The following is a 20268-nucleotide window of genomic DNA, read 5'->3' as shown; positions in this document are numbered from 1 at the left end:
TGGCACAGCACACATCAAGAACAAACACACAGCCAACAATTGACAACAATCATTATGATCTGTAGTCTGACCTCCTGTTTAACACAAGACACAGGAATTCCTTGAATTAATTCCTATTTGAACTAGAGAATATCTTTAAGACAACCCTCCAACCTTGATTTAAAAATGGTCAGTGATGGACAACCAACTGTGAACTCTGGTAAATTGTTCTAATAGTTAATTACTTTCACTGCTTAAAAAAAAGTGCTCCTTATTTCCATCCTAAACTTGTCTAGGTTCACCTTTCACCCACTGGATCTTGTTATACCTTTGTGTGCTCGGCTGAAGAATCCATTATTATCAATTTTTGTCCCATATGTAGGTACTTACAGACCATGATCCAGTCACCCTTAACCTTCTTTTTTGTTAAATTAAACAGAGTAAGCTCCTTGAGTTTCTCACCATAAGGCATGTTTTCTAATCCTTTAATCATTCTTGTGGCTCTTTTCTGACCTCTCTCCAATTTACCAACATCCTTCTTGAACTGCCAACACCAGTACTGAACACTATTTCAGCAGTGGTTGCACCAGTGAGAAATACAAAGGTAATATATTCTCTCTACTCAATATTCTCCTGGTTTATGTATATATAATATTTATTCACATTGGTTCTCTTTGCCACAGAGTCACACTGGAACTCATGTTCACTGAACCCAACCTAAACCTAAAGAAAATCCCCCTGCTACTCTTGTGCACTTTCCCTACTGTTCTCCACATGCTTTAGGAGGATACAGTCCTATGCTCTCTCACACAGATAAGTTGGGGGCATTGCTCAATGGGCATAAAGTTTGGGTTTTTTGGGGTGTGATATGGGTGGTACTGCCATAACTGATTTAATAATTAAACTTAGTGTTTGCTACTCTAATTGTGGTTTATTAATTTTGGACCTACATTTTATTGCTTATTAGGCATTATTTTAATACTGTTTTTTTATTTATATTAATAGATTTTTAGACTAATTTTTTAAAAGATTATAGTTTAATAAGTACAGATTTACAAAAACAAAATAACTATAAAAATCAACAAAAATTTTAGTTACCTTTACATCAGCCTAAAATTATTAAAAACCCTAAATTAATTAAAAAAATAATCCTGTAATATAACAAACACTAAACAAATGTAATTCCAAATAAAAATAAATATTTAATTCAAATAAAAATAATCCAACAAGTACAAATAGCTACTCTATTATTAAAAAAAACCTAAAAATTAAGCCAAAAACTAATTCTCAAACATTTAAATAAAACACAGTTATTAAAACAAACGTCTACAAGAAATTACAAAATAAATTGCATCTTCATCAATAAAATATCAGCAAAATCTTAAACTAATATTTCTTACTTTAAAAAAAAATACAGTATCTTTACAAACTCCCTAACAGCTCAGCAAAAAACTAAATATTAAACAAAAAAAAACCCCAAATTATTTCTAAATATTATTAAAAAATTTAAACAAACCAAACACAGATCAAACACAGCCTCAATATAAAAAGCATAATTTTAAGGTGCATCAAAAAATAAAATTCTCAAATACAAAGCCCTCTACTTAGACAAATAAACCCTAAAGCAAACTCAATAAGTAAAATCCTAAAAAAAGATAAAAACCTATATAACAATCCAATTCACAGCACCAGGAAATACCGTATTAATTTTACGGGCCAAAAGAGTTAAGGTTAGGGGGATTGAGGTTTTTTGTTTTGTTTTTTAAACGAAGACTTGTTGTTGGGCTTTTTTGGCAAAGAACACTCAAAAGCATTTATTTTAAATTTGGAAGATTATAGATTAAACATAAAAAACAAGGAATTATAACAAGCATTTAAATTGAAACAAACTGAGTAACTATGCAAAATAAACCATTAAAATACATTTTAAAAATTTTGAGGTAAAATATTAGTGTCTTATTTTCACCAACCACCATTCTTTGACAGAAAGAAAAGGGTTAATTTTACTCTCAGTCCTGTTGTGTGAAGGGTTTTCACTTTTTCTGTTTTTAACAGACAGAAACACAAAGTAGAGAACAGACGGGATAGAAAAGGGGGGGAGGGCAATACGGTTTTTGTTTATATTTTTGGAGCACTGGACAGCTGGTCAATCATGAATAGATACATTAGGCTGGCAGGTGAGCCATGACACTTGTTGCGTGGACCCTGGCTCACATTCCACTTAGGGATCATTTTTTTTCCAAACAGGGCATTGCTGGATGGGCCTTTTATTTTGCTATGCTGGTGTTTGCAGTACAGTGGGTTTGAGGATTCGATGAAAAAGCTGAGCAAGTGAGGATAGAAGGAAACATGCGTGGTGGGTACAATAGGCCAGGAGAGGCTAATACTCGCCTAAACAAAGCCCAGACCCCACCCATGCTCCACCCTGTCCCCCATCATAGAATCACAGAATATCACGGTTGGAAGGAACCACAGGAGGTCATCTAGTCCAACCCCCTGCTCGAAGCAGGACCAATCCCCAACTAAATCATCCCAGCCAGGGCTTTCTCAAGCCTGATCTTAAAAACTTCAAAGGAAGGAGATTCCACCACCTCCCTACGTAACGCATTCCAGTGCTTCATCACCCTCCTAGTGAAAAAGTTTTTCCTAATATCCAACCTAAACCTCCCCCACTGCAACTTGAGACCATTACTCCTCGTTCTGTCATCTGCTACCACTGCGAACAGTCTAGATCCATCCTCTTTGGAACCCCTTTTCAGGTAGTTAAAGCAGCTATCAAATCCCCCCTCATTCTTCTCTTCTGCAGACTAAATAATCCCAGTTCCCTCAGCCTCTCCTCATAACTCATGTGTTCCAGGCCCCTAATCATTTTTGTTGCCCTCCGCTGGACTCTTTCCAATTTTTCCACATCCTTCTTGTAGTGTGGGGCCCAAAACTGGACACAGTACTCCAGATGAGGCCTCACCAATGTCGAATAGAGGGGAACGATCACGTCCCTCGATCTGCTGGCAACGCCCCTACATATACATCCCAAAATGCCACTGGCCTTCTTGGCAACAAGGGCACACTGTTGACTCATATCCAGCTTCTCGTCACTGTAACCCCTAGGTCCTTTTCTGCCGAACTGCTGCCTAGCCATTCAGTCCCTAGTCTGTACCGGTGCATGGGATTCTTCCGTCCTAAGTGCAGGACTCTGCATTTGTCCTTGTTTAACCTCATCAGATTTCTTTTGGCCCATTCCTCCAATTTGTCTAGGGCCCTCTGTATCCTATCTCTACCCTCCAGTGTATCTACCTCTCCTCCCAGTTTAGTGTCTTCTGCAAACTTGTTGTGGGTGCAATCCTTGCCATCCTCCAGATCATTAATGAAGGTATTGAACAAAACCAGCCCCAGGAGCGACCCTTGGGGCACTCTGCTAGATACCGGCTGCCAACTACACATGGAGCCATTGATCATTACCCGTCGAGCCCGACAATCTAGCCAGCTTTCTGTTCACCTTATAGTCCATTCATCCAGCCCATACTTCTTTAACTTGCTAGCAAGAATACTGTGGGAGACAGTGTCAAAAGCTTTACTAAAGTCAAGGAATAACACGTCCACTGCTTTCCCCGCATCCACAGAGCCACTTATCTTATCATAGAAGGCAATTAGATTAGTCAGGCATGACTTGCCCTTGGTGAATCCATGCTAACTCTTCCTGATCACTTTCCTCTCCTCTAAGTGCTTCAGAATTGATTCCTTGAGGACCTGCTCCATGATTTTTTCAGGGACTGAGGTGAGGCTGACTGCCCTGTAGTTCCCTGGATCCTCCTCCTTCCCTTTTTTAATGTTGGCCACTACATTAGCCTTTTTCCAGTCGTCTGGGACCTTCCCCGATCACCATGAGTTTTCAAAGATAATGGCCAATGGCTCTGCAATCACATCCACCAACTCCTTTAGCACTCTCGGATGCAGCGCATCCTGCCCCATGGACTTGTGCTTGTCCAGCTTTTCTAAATAGTCCTGAACCACTTCTTTCTCCACAGAGGGCTGGACACCTCCTCCCCATGCTGTGCTGCCAAGTGCAGTAGTTGCTCACACTTCTAAACTTAATCCAGAAGCTCTCAGGTTTTTCTGCAGTTTCATACCGGAGCTCTGAGCAGTCATACTGCTCACTTACATACAATGCAACTCCCCGACCTTTTCTGCCCTGCCTGTCCTTCCTGAACAGTTTATATCCATCCATGACAGTACTCCAGTCATGTGAGTTATCCCACCAAGTCTCTGTTATTCCAATCACATCATAATTCCTTGACTGTGCCAGGACTTCCAGTTCTCCCTGTTTGTGTCCCAGGATTCTTGCATTTGTGTATAGGCACTTGAGATAACTTGCTGATTGTCCCGCTTTCTCAGTATGAGGCAGGAGCCCACCCCCTCACGCTCTCCTGCTCGTGCTTCCTCCCGGTATCCTACTTACCTCAGGGCTTTGGTCTCCTTCCCCCGGTGAACCTAGTTTAAAGCCTTCCTCACTAGGTTAGCCAGACTGCTTGAGAAGATGCTCTTCCCTCTCTTCGTTAGGTGGAGCCCGTCTCTGCCTAGCACTCCTCCTTCTTGGAACACCATCCCATGGTCAAAGAATCCAAAGCCTTCTCTCCGACACCACCTGCGTAGCCATTCATTGACTTCCACGATTCGACGGTCTCTACCTAGGCCTTTTCCTTCCATGGGGAGGATGGACGAGAACACCACCTGCGCCTCAAACTCCTTTATCCTTCTTTCCAGAGCCACGTAGTCTACAGTGATCCGCTCAAGGTCATTCTTGGCAGGATCATTGGTGCCCACATGGAGAAGCAGGAAGGGGTAGCGATCCGAGGGCTTGATGAGTCTCGGCAGTCTCTCTGTCATATTGTGAATCCTGGCAAGCAGCAGACTTCTCGATTTTCCGGTGGAGGAGGCAGATAGATGACTCAGTCCCCCTCAAGAGAGAGTCCCTGACCACCACCATTCGCCTCCTTCTCTTGGGAGCGGTGGTCGTGGTACCCACATCCCAAGGACAGTGCATCTCTTGCCTTCCAATCGGCGAAGTCTCCTTCTGTTCCCTTCCCTCAGATGTATCATGTAGTCCACTCTCCGCATTAGTACCTGTGCAGAGAACATGAAAATGGTTGCTTACCTGTATCTGCACTGCTGGTACATGGACGCTCCCCTTTGTTCTTCTGGAGGTCACATGCTGCCAAATTTCTTCCCCGTCCTTCTGTCCCCTCTGCGCAGTCTGCTCTGAACCTTCAGAATGTTGTGTCCGTAGAAGCATATGCATCGATACTTGTTTCTCCAGACCTTGAACCTTCTCTTCCAATATGGAGACGAACTTGCCTCCTTGGTGCCCAAGCTGGCGGGAGCTCAGCTCTGTTGCCAGCCGGAGATAAGAAGGCCGGCACTGGGGGCGACCCAGCACTGAGTCTGGCCAGCAGCCCAGCACTGGGGCAGACGCTGTGGCTGGCCAGTGGCCTGGGAGTAGCTCGGCAGCCTGGCGCTGGAGACTGGTGGGTGGCCCGGTGCTGGGGCCCCGCACTGAGGCCAGGCCAGCGCTGGGGGCTGATGCTGAGGCCGGCCAGTGGCCTGGCACTGATGCCGGCTGGGGGCCCACGGTAGTTCGGCCGGGGCTCTTCTGGCTGTGGGGACGCAGAGGGGAGAAAGACGGGCACTCAGGGCTTCAGCAGACAGGGGGTAGGCGTGGGGCCTTGAGCACAAGTGGCCGGGCCGCGTAGCTAGCCTCCCAGAAGGGGACCTCACATGCCACCCACGGAAGGAAATATAATTGGGCAGAAAGTAACATACAAAAAGTGAAAGGAGACAGAATAGGGTCTTATGTGACTCTGATTGGAGCCCCTGACAATTAGGTAAGAAAGTCCTTCAGTCTTGTCTACTTTTTCTTTCTCGGGGTCAGGGAAGATGAGATAAGCTGGGCTGAGACAAGTGGAGCTGAGATGCCATGGTGCTTTTTTAAAAAGTCCTTTTTTTTTTTTTTTTTTTTTTAAAGAAGGAGGGGAAGGTACGCAGCATAGTCCACCCCCCCATTATTTTGTTTACTGATTAGGCCTACACCACTACACCAGTTTTGGTCTATTAATTTTTGGACTCACATCTTCTAACATAGTCCCTGTGTTATATTAGTACGCCTTTTTGTTTAGACTAATTTAGTCTCTTGTTTCATTTTCCTGCACCTTTTTATAACATTTTTATTGAAAATACCTTGACCAACTTTTCATGGTTAATTCCCAAGCAGGGAAAATGTTGTGGGCCAAATTGTCACGCCAGACCAAAGTCACCATCTGGAGGATGGTGTGGATTGCACTCTCAGCAAATTTGCGGATGATACTAAACTGGGAGGAGTGGTAGATACGCTGGAGGGGAGGGATAGGATACAGAAAGACCTAGACAAATTGGAGGATTGGGCCAAAAGAAATCTGATGAGGTTCAATAAGGATAAGTGCAGGGTCCTGCACTTAGGATGGAAGAACCCAATGCACAGCTACAGACTAGGGACCGAATGGCTAGGCAGCAGTTCTGCGGAAAAGGACCTAGGGGTGAGAGTGGACGAGAAGCTGGATAGGAGTCAGCAGTGTGCCCTTGTTGCCAAGAAGACCAATGGCATTTTGGGATGTATAAGTAGGGGCATAGCGAGCAGATCGAGGGACGTGATCGTTCCCCTCTATTCGACATTGGTGAGGCCTCATCTGGAGTACTGTGTCCAGTTTTGGGCCCCACACTACAAGAAGGATGTGGATAAATTGGAGAGAGTCCAGCGAAGGGCAACAAAATGATTAGGGGTCTGGAACACATGAGTTATGAGGAGAGGCTGAGGGAGCTGGGATTGTTTAGCCTGCAGAAGAGAAGAATGAGAGGGGATTTGATAGCTGCTTTCAACTACCTGAAAGGGGGTTCCAAAGAGGATGGCTCTAGACTGTTCTCAATGGTAGCAGATGACAGAACGAGGAGTAATGGTCTCAAGTTGCAGTGGGGGAGGTTTAGATTGGATATTAGGAAAAACTTTTTCACTAAGAGGGTGGTGAAACACTGGAATGCGTTACCTAGGGAGGTGGTAGAATCTCCTTCCTTAGAGGTTTTTAAGGTCAGGCTTGACAAAGCCCTGGCTGGGATGATTTAACTGGGAATTGGTCCTGCTTCGAGCAGGGGATAGGACTAGATGACCTTCAGGGGTCCCTTCCAACCCTGATATTCTATGATTCTATGATTCAACTAGTTTCCAGAGTTTCAGTTTTCATTTTTAAAAAGTTAGTCTGTAACTGCTATTGTTGCAGAAGAAACCTTCAAAATGTAATCCAAGTGTAACCAATACATAGGTGTCCGCCTGAGTTTGCAGAGCCTGAAAAAATAGCTCTGAGGTATGCACCACCCATTCATTTCATTTCAAACATCAACATTATTAACTATTTCACTGCTCATCAAATCTTGTAAAAAAGGAGAGAAGTTTATTTTGAGATCTAAAATATAAGTAGGCCTTTAACATCACAGGATGTACTTGGAGGGAAGCACAATGAGTTTTGTTTTCCTGAACAGGATCTCAGCTTTAAGCAGCTTGGGAATACTGTTGTATTACATTTTAGGTGTCATGAATCAGGAATAGGTTCAAACAGGAATTATTTCAGGAAGTTCAAGGAGTATTTGTGGCACCTTAGAGACTAACCAACTTATCTGTTACCTTCGTCAGCTACAGCTCACTTCATATGAGCTGTATCTCACGAAAGCTTATGCTCAAATAAATTGGTTAGTCTCTAAGGTGCCACAAGTACTCCTTTTCTTTTTGCGAATACAGACTAACACGGCTGTTATTCTGAAACCTGTGTTATGCAGAAGTAGGGTGACCAGATGTCCCATTTTTAAAGGGACAGTCTTGTTTTTGGAGACCTTTTCTTATATAGGTGCCTATTACCTCCCACCCCCATCCTGTTTTTTCACAGTTGCTATCCGGTAACCCTATACAGAAGGTCAGACTGGATGATCACTGTAGTCACTTAAGTGAAATGAGAGAAATGGTGTCTTATGTGACGGATTTGTTCAAGGTGAGGACTGTATGAGTGTGTACAAGGTGCTAGACAATGTATCAATAGTGCTCTAGGCTAATGTTTTTACAACAAAGTTGAGTTATCATATGCCTCATTATATACCTGTAGGTACTGCTGCAATATGTTTTGGCTCATTGTCTACAAAGATATGACCACCTTGTTAGCTTTAGATAAGCTATTACCAGCAGGACAGTGGGGTGGGAGGAGGTATTGTTTCATGGTCTCTGTGTGTATATAATGTCTTCTGCAGTTTCCACGGTATGCATCTGATGAAGTGAGCTGTAGCTCACGAAAGCTCATGCTCTAATAAATTGGTTAGTCCCTAAGGTGCCACAAGTACTCCTTTTCTTTTGGCGAATACAGACTAACACGGCTGTTACTCTGAAACCTGTCATTAGTAAAACCAGTAAGTATTAGAAACGGTAATATTGACTATAGTACTCAAAATAAAAATTGATGTAGGAATCTCCACTTTTAAAAAACATTAAATCAAATTTTGCAGTTCTCCATATTGCACGCTAACACTAAACGCTTTCTGCTCCACAGATCAGCTAATAAAAATGCTACAGAATTGGTATTGCACCAACTGAAACATTACACACAATTGAAGGCAAAAACTATAAAGAAAAAGGAACTAATATGTATAACGACACCGTTTAAAACCCAGGGAATAAATGAAAAGTAACATGCCGGGAGATCACTGCCATTTTCTGTATTCTGAGAACAAAATGATCAAGGGTCATCCAAGCCTCAGTTAAAAAAATCTCATGTCAGACCCAATTCCTTTAAATTATGCAATACAAGGCTATCTTAGACACAGGTGTATCTAAGGATGTATTATATAATGAGAAATAGCATGTAGTCGTATAATTACTATACCATAATGCCTACAAACAAGAGTATAATGTGTTTTCAATTTTTACTTTTATGTTTTCTGATTTTGTGTTTAATTGGGCATCTTTAATATTCTACTGACACTGCTTTTTGCATGAATATAGACAACTCAAAAGTTTTACACTAAGCTGGGGGGAGAGGTAGATATGCTGGAGGGTAGGGATAGGGTCCAGAGTGACCTAGACTAATTGGAGGATTGAGCCAAAAGAAATCTGTTGAGGTTCAGCAAGGACAAGTGCAGAAGAATCCAATGCACTTCTACAGGCTGGGGACCGACTGGCTAAGTGGCAGTTCTGCAGAAAAGGACCTGGGGATTACAGTGGACGAGAAGATGGATATGAGCCAGCAGTGTGCCCTTGTTGCCAAGAAGGCCAATGGCATTTTGGGATGTATATGTAGGGGCGTTGCCAGCAGATCGAGGAAAGCGATTATTCCCCTCTATTCGGCACTGGTGAGGCCACATCTGGAGTACTGCACCCAGTTTTGGGCCCCCTACTAAAGAAAGGATGTGGACAAATTGGAGAGAGTTCAGCGGAGGGCAACGAAAATGATCAGGGGGTGGGGGCACGTGACTTATGAGGAGAGGCTGAGGGAACTGTGCTTGCTTAGTCTGCAGAAGAGAAGAACATAAGAACGGCCATACTGGGTCAAAGGTCCATCAAGCCCGGTATCCTGTCCTTTGACAGTGGCCAATGGCAGGTGCCCCAAAGGGAATGAACAGACAGGTTATCATCAAGTGATCCATGCCCTGTCACCCAATCCCAGCTTCTGGCAAACAGAGGCTAGGGACACCATTCCTGCCCATCCTGGCTAATAGCCATTGATGGACCTATCTTCCATGAATCTATCTAGCTCCCTTTTGAACCCCGTTATAGTATTGGCCTTCACAACACCCTCTGACAAGGAGTTCCAGAAGTTGACAGTACGTTGCATGAAAAAATATTTTCTTGTGTTTGTTTTAAACCTTCTACCTACTAATTTCATTTGGTGGCCCCTTGTTCTTGTATTATGAGGAGTAAATAACACTTCCTTATTTACTTTCTCTATACCACTCATGATCTTATAGACCTCTATCATATCCCCCCTTTGTCGCCTCTTTTCCAAGCTGAAAAGTCCCAGTCTTATTACTCTCTCCTCTTATGGAAGCCGTTCTATACCCCTAATCATTTTTGTTGCCCTTTTCTGAACCTGTTCCAATTCCAATATATCTTTTTTGAGATGGGGTGACCACATCTGCATGCAGTATTCAAGGTATGGGCGTACCATGGATTTATATGTAGGCAATATGATATTTTCCGTCTTATCATCTATCCCTTTTTGATGATTCCCAACATTCTGTTCAGCTTTTTGACTGCTGCTGCACATTGAGTGGATGATTTCAGAGAACTATCCACAATGACTCCAAGATCACAGAATCATAAAATATCAGGGTTGGAAGGGACCTCAGGAGGTCATCTAGTCCAACCCCCTGCTCAAAGCAGGTCCAATCCCCAATTAAATCATCCCAGCCAGGGCTTTGTCAAGCCTGACCGTAAAAACTTCTAGGGAAAGAGATTCCACCACCTCCCTAGGTAACGCATTCCAGTGTTTCACCAACCTCCTAATTAAAAAGTTTTTCCTAATATCCAACCTAAACCTCCCCCACTGCAACTTGAGACCATTATTCCTTGTTCTCTCATCTGCTACCACTGAGAACAGTCTAGAGCCATCCTCTTTGGAACCCCTTTTCAGGTAGTTGAAAGCAGCTATCAAATCCCCTCTCATTCTTCTCTTCTGCAGACTAAATAATCCCAGTTCCCTCAGCCTCTCCTCATAACTCATGTGTTCCAGGCCCCTAACCATTTTTGTTGCCCTCCGCTGGACTCTTTCCAATTTATCCACATCCTTCTTGTAGTGTGGGGCCCAAAACTGGACACAGTACTCCAGATGAGGCCTCACCAATGTCAAATAGAGGGGAACGATCACGTCCCTCGATCTGCTGGCAACGTCCCTACATATACATCCCAAAATGCCATTGGCCTTCTTGGCAACAAGGGCACACTGTTGACTCATATCCAGCTTCTCGTCCACTCTCACCCCTAGGTCCTTTTCTGCCGAACTGCTGCCGAGCCATTCGGTCCCTCGTCTGTAGCGGTGCATGGGATTCTTCCGTCCTAAGTGCAGGACTCTGCACTTGTCCTTGTTGAACCTCATCAGATTTCTTTTGGCCCAATCCTCCAATTTGTCTAGGGCCCTCTGTATCCTATCCCTACCCTCCAGCGTATCCACCTCTCTTCCCAGTTTAGTGTCTTCTGCAAACTTGCTGAGGGTGCAATCCACACCATCCTCCAGATCACTTATGAAGATATTGAACAAAACTGGCCCGAGGACCGACCCTTGGGGCACTCCACTTGATACCTTTCTCAGATCTCTTTCTTGAGAGGAACAGCTAATTTAGACCCCATCATTGTATATGTATAGTTAGGATTATGTTTTCCAATGTGTATTACTTTGCATTTATCAACATTAAATTTCATCTGCCATTTTGTTGCCCAGTCACCCAGTTTTCAGAGATCCTTTTGTAGCTCTTCATAATCTGCCTGAGACTTAATTATCTTGAGCAGTTTTGTTTCATCTGCAAATTTTGCCACCTCACTGTTTACCCCTTTTTCCAGATCGTTTATGAATATGTTAAATAGGACTGGGCCCAGTGCAGATTCCTGGGGGACACCACTATTTACCTCTCTCCATTCTGAAAACTGACCATTTATTCCTACCCTTTGTTTCCTGTCTTTTAACCAGTTACCAATCCATGAGAGAACCTTCCCTCTTATCCCATGACTCTCTACTCCGGGGGACTGAGTCATCTATCTGCTGCCCTGACCGGGAAAACCGAGAAGTCTGCTGCTTGCCGGGGGCTAAGATTCACGATGTGACGGAGAGACTGCCGAGACTCATCAAGCCCTCGGATCGCTACCCCTTCCTGCTTCTCCACGTGGGCACCAATGATACTGCCAAGAATGACCTTGAGCGGATCACTGCGGACTACGTGGCTCTGGGAAGAAGGATAAAGGAGTTAGAGGCGCAGGTGGTGTTCTCGTCCATCCTCCCCGTGGAAGGAAAAGGCCTGGGTAGGGACCGTCGAATTGTCGAAGTCAACGAATGGCTACGCAGGTGGTGTCGGAGAGAAGGCTTTGGATTCTTTGACCATGGGATGGTGTTCCATGAAGGAGGAGTGCTGGGTAGAGACGGGCTCCACCTTACGAAGAGAGGGAAGAGCATCTTTGCGAGCAGGCTGGCTAACCTAGTGAGGAGGGCTTTAAACTAGGTTCACCGGGGGAAGGAGACCAAAGCCCTGAGGTAAGTGGGAAAGCGGGATACCGGGAGGAAGCACAGGCAGGAATGTCTGTGAAGGGAGGGCTCCTGCCTCATACTGAGAATGAGGGGCGATCAGCAGGTTATCTCAAGTGCTTATATAGGAATGCACAAAGCCTTGGAAACAAGCAGGGAGAACTGGAGGTCCTGGTGATGTCAAGGAATTATGACGTGATTGGAATAACAGAGACTTGGTGGGATAACTCACGTGACTGGAGTACTGTCATGGATGGTTATAAACTGTTCAGGAAGGATAGGCAGGGCAGAAAAGGTGGGGGAGTAGCACTGTATGTAAGGGAGCAGTATGACTGCTCAGAGCTCCGGTACGATACTGCAGAAAAACCTGAGTGTCTCTGGATTAAGTTTAGAAGTGTGAGCAACAGGAGTGATGTAGTGGTGGGAGTCTGCTATAGACCACCGGACCAGGGGGATGAGGTGGATGACGCTTTCTTCCGGCAGCTCGCAGAAGCTACTAGATCGCATGCCCTGGTTCTCATGGGTGACTTTAATTTTCCTGATATCTGCTGGGAGAGCAGTACAGCGGTGCATAGACAATCCAGGAAGTTTTTGGAAAGCGTAGGGGACAATTTCCTGGTGCAAGTGCTAGAGGAGCCAACTAGGGGGGGGAGCTTTTCTTGACCTGCTGCTCACAAATCGGGAAGAATTAGTAGGGGAAGCAAAAGTGAATGGGAATCTGGGAGGCAGTGACCATGAGTTGGTTGAGTTCAGGATCCTGACACAGGGAAGAAAGGTAAGCAGCAGGATACGGACCCTGGACTTCAGGAAAGCAGACTTCGACTCCCTCAGGGAACGGATGGGTAGGATCCCCTGGGGGACTAACATGAAGGGGAAAGGAGTCCAGGAGAGCTGGCTGTATTTCAAGGAATCCCTGTTGAGGTTACAGGGACAAACCATCCCGATGTGTCGAAAGAATAGTAAGTATGGCAGGCGACCAGCTTGGCTTAACGGTGAAATCCTAGCAGATCTTAAACATAAAAAAGAAGCTTACAAGAAGTGGAAGGTTGGACATATGACCAGGGAAGAGTATAAAAATATTGCTCGGGTATGTAGGAATGAAATTAGGAGGGCCAAATCGCACCTGGAGCTGCAGCTAGCGAGAGATGTTAAGAGTAACAAGAAGGGTTTCTTCAGGTATGTTGGCAACAAGAAGAAAGCCAAGGAAAGTGTGGGCTCCTTAATGAATGAGGGAAGCAACCTAGTGACAGAGGATGTGGAAAAAGCTAATGTACTCAATGCTTTTTTTGCCTCTGTCTTCACGAACAAGGTCAGCTCCCAGACTGCTGTGCTGGGCATCACAACATGGGGAATAGATGGCCAGCCCTCGGTGGAGAAAGAGGTGGTTAGGGACTATTTAGAAAAACTGGACGTGCACAAGTCCATGGGGCCGGATGAGTTGCATCCGAGAGTGCTAAAGGAACTGGCGGCTGTGATTGCAGAGCCATTGGCCATTGTCTTTGAAAACTCGTGGCGAATGGGGGAAGTCCCGGATGACTGGAAAAAGGCTAATGTAGTGCCAATCTTTAAAAAAGGGAAGAAGGAGGATCCTGGGAACTACAGGCCAGTAAGCCTCACCTCAGTCCCTGGAAAAATCATGGAGCAGGTCCTCAAAGAATCAATCCTGAAGCACTTACATGAGAGGAAAGTGATCAGGAACAGCCAGCATGGATTCACCAAGGGAAGGTCATGCCTGACTAACCTAATCGCCTTCTATGATGAGATTACTGGTTCTGTAGATGAAGGGAAAGCAGTGGATGTATTGTATCTTGATTTTAGCAAAGCGTTTGACACGGTCTCCCACAGTATTCTTGTCAGCAAGTTAAGGAAGTATGGGCTGGATGAATGCACTATAAGGTGTGTAGAAAGTTGGCTAGATTGTCGGGCTCAACGGGTAGTGATCAATGGCTCCATGTCTAGTTGGCAGCCGGTGTCAAGTGGAGTGCCCCAGGGGTCGGTCCTGGGGCCGGTTTTGTTCAATATCTTCATAAATGATCTGGAGGATGGTGTGGATTGCACTCTCAGCAAATTTGCGGATGATACTAAACTGGGAGGAGTGGTAGATACGCTGGAGGGGAGGGATAGGATACAGAGGGACCTAGACAAATTGGAGGATTGGGCCAAAAGAAATCTGATGAGGTTCAATAAGGATAAGTGCAGGGTCCTGCACTTAGGACGGAAGAATCCAATGCACAGCTACAGACTAGGGACCGAATGGCTAGGCAGCAGTTCTGCGGAAAAGGACTTTGGGGTGAGAGTGGACGAGAAGCTGGATATGAGTCAGCAGTGTGCCCTTGTTGCCAAGAAGGCCAATGGCATTTTGGGATGTATAAGTAGGGGCATAGCGAGCAGATAGAGGGACGTGATCGTCCCCCTCTATTCGACATTGGTGAGGCCTCATCTGGAGTACTGTGTCCAGTTTTGGGCCCAACACTACAAGAAGGATGTGGATAAATTGGAGAGAGTCCAGCAAAGGGCAACAAAAATGATTAGGGGTCTGGAACACATGACTTATGAGGAGAGGCTGAGGGAACTGGGATTGTTTAGTTTGCAGAAGAGAAGAATGAGGGGGGATTTGATAGCTGCTTTCAACTACCTGAAAGGTAGTTCCAGGGAGGATGGTTCTAGACTATTCTCAGTGGTGGAAGAGGACAGGACAAGGAGTAATGGTCTCAAGTTGCAGGGGGAGAGGTTTAGGTTGGATATTAGGAAAAACTTTTTCACTAGGAGGGTGGTGAAACACTGGAATGCGTTGCCTAGGGAGGTGGTGGAATCTCCTTCCTTAGAAGTTTTTAAGGTCAGGCTTGACAAAGCCCTGGCTGGGATGATTTAATTGGGTATAGGTCCTGCTTTTGAGCAGGGGGTTGGACTAGATGACCTCCTGAGGTCCCTTCCAACCCTGATATTCTATGATTCTATGACTGCTTATTTTGCTTAAGAGCCTTTGGTGAGGGACTTTGCCAAAGGCTTTCTAAAAATCTAAATACACTATATCCACTGGATCTCCTTTGTCCACATGCTTGTTGAAGAAGAGTAAGGGGGGATTTGATAGCAGCATACAACTACCTGAAAGGGGTGGGGGGGTTCCAAAGAGGATGGAGCTCGGCTGTTCTCAGTGGTGGCAGATGACAGAACAAGGAGCAATGGTCTCAAGTTGCAGTTGGGGAGATCTAGATTGGATATTAGGAAACACTGTTTTACTAGGAGTGTGGTGAAACACTGGAATGGGTTACCTAAGGAGGTGGTAGAATCTCCATCCTTAGAGGTTTTTAAGGCCCAGCTTTACAAAGCCCTGGCTGGGATGATTTAGTTGGGGTTGGACTAGATGACCTCCTGAGGTCTCTTCCAACACTAATCTTCCATCATTCTACTGCTTAATGAACCCAAATATCTTCAACAGTAGCTAGTCTTTCCAAGCTCCCCTATTCTCAAATTCACAGCCAGTTCTTCTTTGCTAGTAAGTACTGCACCTAGGAACATATAAACAGAGGAATTGCTTTCCAATAAGAAGTTTATAGTGGTCCGTCTAGTCCAGTATCTTCTCTCAGAGGGGACTGCACCAGATGCTTCAGGAGAACGTGCAAGAAACCCCATTTGCTTATCATGGAATAACATCCTCACTGGGGAAGTTTCTTCCTAACCCTTATCAGTTAGTGGCTGGTTCATGCCATGGAACATGAGGATTTATTATTTTCTATGTCAAGTGTTAGCTCCTATAAACGTCTTTTTTGGATCTTTTAAAAAAAAGTGCCAATGAAGAAAGTTTGAGTTTTACAAGTATCAATAATGACAGTGCCTTCTAAGGAAATTTTGTTCACTCTGTACTGACAGTATAACAGTTTTTTGGGGAAGGAGCTATAAAAAGTATAATTCAATATTAATGTTATTAATTTAAATAAAGATTCTTTGTTCTATATCATGGAAGCAAAAGGTAGATTAAAAGGAGAAAGAGGAATAATTAAACAGTGCACTCTTTACCTCACTATCTGGACTAGGCTGGATAACTTCCCAGGTCTGAGAGTCCACATCGTAGCAGTGAAGTTCATTTGGCAATGTGTTATCTGCAGCACCACCAAACACATAGAGGTGGCGATCAAAGGCAACCATGGTGTGACCGTATCTTCGCTGTGGCGGAGGAGGGGAGCCCCGAAGTAAGTGTTCAGTAGGAATTCGTGTCCAACTGAGACACAAGACATGAAACAAAGAGTAAATCTTTTACAACTCCTTTCTTCAAAATGAGTTTTGAAAATTAACTGTCTCAAAATCCCCAAAGGATTCTATCAATTAGAGATGGAGAACACACATTACAATATACCCTAACCAAACCCTACCCCCACTATTTAAATAAAATCAGTATTTTGGTAAGGGATCACAGTTTCTTAACATAATATGATGAATATTATTTGCAATCACCAATTCAGCTTTTTATTATACTTGCAGTCAGGCAGAGCCCAACTCTAGCAGACATCAGGACAAGATACAAGACTTGCACACTTCATTTAATGTTTAAATGACTGGTTGGTTTATGCTGTATTTTGTTTCATTACTGTGGTGGTTTTCATAGATTCCTAGATTTTATGTCCCATTGTGATCATGTAGTCTGACCCCCTGCATAATACAGGCCTGAGAACCTCACCCAGTAATTTCTGCATCAAATAAATAACTTCTATTTGAGCAACAGCACATCTGGCTAGTGTATCTTCCTCACATGCTCAGGGTCAAACTGGTCGTCATGTTTGGGGCTGGGAAGGAATTGTCCCCCAGCTGAGATTGGCAGGAACCTTGGGGTTTTTTTGATCTCTGCAGCATGGAATGTGGATTCATCTTGGGATCATCTGAGCTTATCTCACTTAATCAATTCCCTGCCATTGCAGGAGCTCTGGGCACTGGGGACACCTCGGTATCTCTTGCTCTCTGTCTGTGGCACACAATAGTTTACCCTCCAGAGGACTGAAATGCTTAAGCCTAATTAAAGTATTTGGGCTTAATATAGGGGTATCTGGGTGAAACTGAACAGCCTGTGATATTCAGGAGGTCACACTAGATGATTTAATTCTTCTTTCTGGCCTTAAACGCTCAGAAACTATGAAATTAAAACAATACCCAGTCCTTTCTCTCCCCAACAAAAAGGCCATCAGTAACTGTGGCAATACTTGTAGTAGCAGTAGTTAAGCTACAGTGGCTGCTTTTTTGTTCCCCACTTTTATCTCTTTCAGAATTGTAGACCAAATTTTTCAAAACTGAGTAGTGGTTTTGGGTGCCCCAGTTTTTGGGTGCCAAAACTGATCTTTCTCAAGGGGCCAGGTTTTCAGAGGGCAGGTACTTAACACTGCCTGCTAATCAGAACCCTCAAAGATGTCTCAAGTTGGGAATCCAAAAACTGGGGCACTCAATTGCTAGTCAGATTTCAAAATTGTGGCTTGGCCTACTGTCTCTCTATTAAAAAAACAAAAGGAGTACTTGTGGCACCTTAGAGACTAACAAATTTATTTGAGCATAAGCTTTCGTGAGCTACATCGATGCATCCGATGAAGTGAGCTGTTGCTCACGAAAGCTTATGCTCAAATAAATTTGTTAGTTTTAAAAGTACTGGTCTGGAACCACAATAGAGAGACAGGTTTCAGAGTAGCAGCCATGTTACTCTGTATTCACAAAAAGAAAAGGAGTACTTGTGGCACCTTAGAGGCTAACAAATTTATTTGAGCATAAGCTTTCGTGAGCAACAGCTCACTTCATCGGATGCATCGATGTAGCTCACGAAAGCTTATGCTCAAATAAATTTGTTAGTCTCTAAGGTGCCACAAGTACTCCTTTTGTTTTTGTGAATACAGAGTAACATGGCTGCTACTCTGAAACCTGTCTCTCTATTGTGGTTCCAGACCAGTACTTTTAAAACTTCTTTCATTATACCACACTCAGATTTTTAATATTTAATAATTATCCAACTCCCAACCTAACTAACTGGACTGTGAGATCAAAAGTTTGAAATAAAAACATTCCCACAAAAGCTGGAATCCACTGTTTGAAAGTGCATATGTGTGTACATGTGCAGGGATTCAGGGTCAGACTGCTGCCCCCCAAGAGCTGACTAGACATTTGCTTTTCATAGTTATCTCATTTCCTTGAACTGTAGATTCATGCTGTTCCCCCTGTTAGACACATATGGTATGAAATTCCTATGAGCACTCCACATGGTGACAATGTCTAAGAAAGCAGGAGCTTTCAATTGCTGAATGAGGAAACCATGTGCACTCTTGATATTTTCCTATTGTTTGGGGCCAAATGTAACAGAGCATCTGAAAAGGCACTTGTCAAGATTTTCTAAATTGGGAGCTTGAAGTTACATTCCTAAATCCTTATACAGACACTTAAATTATCTGATTTTCAAAGATGTTGATCATCTACAACTCCCATTGACTTCAAAGGGAATTGAGGCTGCTCAGCACCTCTGAAAATCAGCCCCCTTCTAATTAGACACCTAGGTATGGACTGAGGAGCCAATCATTACACATCCAGATCTGAAAATTGTGCCCACTGCCTATTATTTCAAATGAATCAATATGAGTTTCTGTTCTTCTGTAGAAAAAATTGTCTCTATCTAGCCAACGCATATCGTCAAGCTATTGTGTTATTGCTAACATATTATCCAAATATCAGCCTAATTAAACCTCAACTAAAAATCAAAAAAATTAGAAATGAGAAAGAACTGCCTTTCTTAGTTATGAAATACAAACTGTTCCTTCTTCAATATCGTTCATTATGTACTTTCTTCACCCTGAACAACAGAAATAATACATGTATTTTACTTGAATCAAATGTTAGAACTTACATTTTTTCCTTGAATTCAAACTGAAAGAGATTATTGGTGATCTTTGCTCCACTCTGGCCAGAAAACACAAACATCTTGTCTTTGCAAACAGCCACAGGAAAATTACAGCAGGAAGGAGGGATCTCACCACTCTGTTCAATCTAAAAAGTAGCAAAATCCACACTAAATTATATATTTTTCAAACTCCATTGTAAGACTGTTTGTATATGCACATTGAAGGATTAACACAACCCTACTGATCTCCTTTGGTGAAGAGAAACCATGTAGTGTGTGAACATAAATCATGTTTCCAGCTGACGATGACACACAGAGATTATAAATTTGGTTGAAGTGTGTAGACAGAGCCTTATTCACTTAATAGTGTATCCCCATTTTACAGATGGGAAATCCAGGCACAGAGGTTTGCTCAAGGGTAACACAAAAAGTCTATAGGAAAGGTGGGAACTGAACCCACAGTTAAGCCCTAGCCTAGTACCTTAACCCTAAAAACATCCTTCCTCTGGTAAAGAGTGTAATTTAGGAAGAAATACTAATTAGGTGATAGTGATTGTACGAGTAATTATTTTATGAATAAGATAGGATTAAAAACAAGAGATCAAGCAAGTACCCATGCGTACAACAGGACTACTGGCTAGCAAGATACCGAGTACCCAGGTCTACTGGCTAGCAAGAGCTCGAGTTCAGAGAGACCACTCCGTTCTCAGGAAAGCATGCAACTTTTTTCAGTTCATTCCAACCCTGTGAAAGACTAACAACTAGGTGACAGGTTTCAAGCAAATCAGGTGGTGATACTTTCTGTAAGATTTAAACCTCATGCAAGCACAATTGTAGTTGTGACACCATTTGCCAAATGTCAGTTGGGACCTTTAAAGGGATGACTAAGAAAAATGTGTGAGCGACAACTGATCAGCACAGAAATATAATAATTCCACCTCCAGATGTTCAAGATTCCTTAAAACAAGATGGACAAACATGAAGAATGCCTGACATTCATTCCTCCACTCCTCTGATAACTTTCTTGACATTAAAAATCGAAGTTCTCGTTTAATTAAATTTGAAAATGAATACAATTATTACAGTAGTCTATGTTATTTGTTTTGATACTGAAGTCAATTTACACCATGTACCAAA

The 20268-nt window shown here is 43.5% G+C and overlaps 1 protein-coding gene across 10 annotated transcripts in view; it reads right to left on the bottom strand.

Annotated features, from left to right (window-relative positions):
* The window catches only part of LZTR1 (leucine zipper like post translational regulator 1), a 300011-nt gene that overhangs the window by 156599 nt on the left and 123144 nt on the right, over nt 1–20268 (bottom strand). For all 10 annotated transcript variants that reach the window (XM_048826871.2, XM_048826873.2, XM_048826876.2 and 7 more), the window contains 2 exons: nt 19138–19277; nt 16287–16488 (listed from right to left, as the gene is read on the bottom strand). In XM_048826871.2, coding sequence (XP_048682828.1) covers nt 16287–16488; nt 19138–19277 — 342 coding nt within the window. The remainder of the gene's footprint in view (nt 1–16286; nt 16489–19137; nt 19278–20268) is intronic.

Source organism: Caretta caretta, chromosome 21, assembly GCF_965140235.1.
Source record: "Caretta caretta isolate rCarCar2 chromosome 21, rCarCar1.hap1, whole genome shotgun sequence".
Taxonomy (NCBI): Eukaryota; Metazoa; Chordata; order Testudines; family Cheloniidae; genus Caretta; species Caretta caretta.
The sequence above is the reverse complement of the archived record's forward strand: the minus strand, read 5'-3'. Positions and strand labels throughout refer to the sequence as shown.